The sequence below is a fragment of the Suricata suricatta genome, unplaced genomic scaffold (genome assembly GCF_006229205.1).
Source record: "Suricata suricatta isolate VVHF042 unplaced genomic scaffold, meerkat_22Aug2017_6uvM2_HiC HiC_scaffold_2685, whole genome shotgun sequence".
NCBI classification, from domain to species: Eukaryota; Metazoa; Chordata; class Mammalia; order Carnivora; family Herpestidae; genus Suricata; species Suricata suricatta.
In genome coordinates, this window is record NW_021872492.1 from 1 (window position 1) to 1,616 (window position 1,616).

Sequence of the window (1,616 nt, forward strand, 5' to 3'; positions counted from 1 at the left end):
AGGCCTTACAAATGATTTTCCATTCAGAGCTACTTGAAATACATTATAAGGTTTATTTTCCTCCTTCACACTGAGACCTCACTCTGTCATCTGTATCCTTCCCGCCTACCTGGGTGTGAGGATGCTGTCTCCTTTCTCTTCAGACCCCGTAGATCCTTCTCTTGCTCCAACAAAACGACCAGGTCTGGTTTTGATACAATGAGACCTGTTTATCAGAAAAAGGAATATAATTATGCTGGAGGTGCTACCTTTCAACCCACTATTGTACTCAGTAGACAAGAGAGGACATTGTAGAATTCTAAACAATGACTTCCCAATCACTGTTATCCAAGAAAGAGTTCTTTAGAACATGCAGGAGGAGTTTCCTACATTCAGAGCGTGATCTCCCTTCCAAGTACTATCAATATCATAAGCAGTAAAAATTGGCGTTTAAGATGTGTACAATACCGTCTTATACCACTCAATATTTAGAATTGCTACGAATCTACAGAAATGATGTTGGCACCATCAAAAAGGAAGGCTAATGCTGAAAAGGAAATCTAATGAGGCAGTTATCTACATCTACAAATCCCTACTTCCGTCCTGTACTGCAGGGATTTGAATCCCATTCATGCAGGGAAGAAGCTTCCAAGGAAGAGTCTTCATAGAAGGGAAAAAACCCAGAGTGTGATTTGGGATTCTGGAAGGCGTGATCCTCACCCAAGAAGACGAAGTGACCGTAGGTCTCTAGTATCACATCCCGATACAGTTCCCGCTGACTCTGGCTCAGGCATCCCCACTCTTCCTGAGAGAATTCTATGGCCACATCCCTGAAGGTCAGCAGTCCCTGCAATAAAATACCAGAGTGATCCAGTGGCCATTGGCCATGCACATAATGGTACCTAAGATGGATGACAGAGTTAATATCACCAGGCAGACTCCAAGAACTGACCTTCACTGCTTACTAGCTTGTAACCACTGACTGCAGTCCCTCATTTTACTTAACCTCTTTTTTTCTCTCTTATTTATTGTTCCTGACAAAGCATTGTATTGACACCGTCTCCTGTGATGGAAACAGAAAGCATTCAACAAAATGTAAAGACTGCCCTATGGGACAGCTTGGGCAGGTCTACCTTGAGTTTAACCCTTAAATCATACATATGTGGATGGATGATGGAGTTGACTCATGGAGTGAGAACGGTTTTTGTTACCTCCTTGTGATATCTAAATCTCCAGCCAAGAAGGAGCACAAATCTCATTTATATAAGACACATGTATGTATAGAGGTGTTCTCTTAAGGCATATGAGCCACCTGCTGTCCAGTTGTACATAAGATGACAAGACTTCACTTCCTAATTATCCACTGAATCTTAAATATAAGGAAACCATCACTAACGCACGCACACACACACACACACACACACACACACACACCCTTGATCTGTAACTCTCTCCCTTGGAAGGTATTCCCTCTGATCTCCTTATTGGCTGCAAATCAAAGTTCCTTTGCGTGATGACAACCCCACTTACTGTCCTTTATATCTACAATTTTATTACATTTGAAGATTATCAGACACACAAATATTTCTATCACATAATTCTTGTTTTCATTTTCTGAAACTATACAGCAGTAAATA

General features: G+C 41.3%; 1 protein-coding gene across 1 annotated transcript; it reads right to left on the reverse strand.

Moving 5' to 3' along the window:
• Nucleotides 1–66: 66 nt before the first annotated feature.
• Nucleotides 67–826, reverse strand: LOC115284934 (putative protein ZNF720; the record flags this gene model as incomplete). The annotated part of the gene is made up of 2 exons (XM_029931378.1): nucleotides 67–205; nucleotides 700–826. Coding segments are annotated over 2 exons (246 nt in total), but the record flags the coding sequence as incomplete, so codon positions are not given.
• Between the last annotated feature and the right edge of the window lie 790 nt (nucleotides 827–1,616).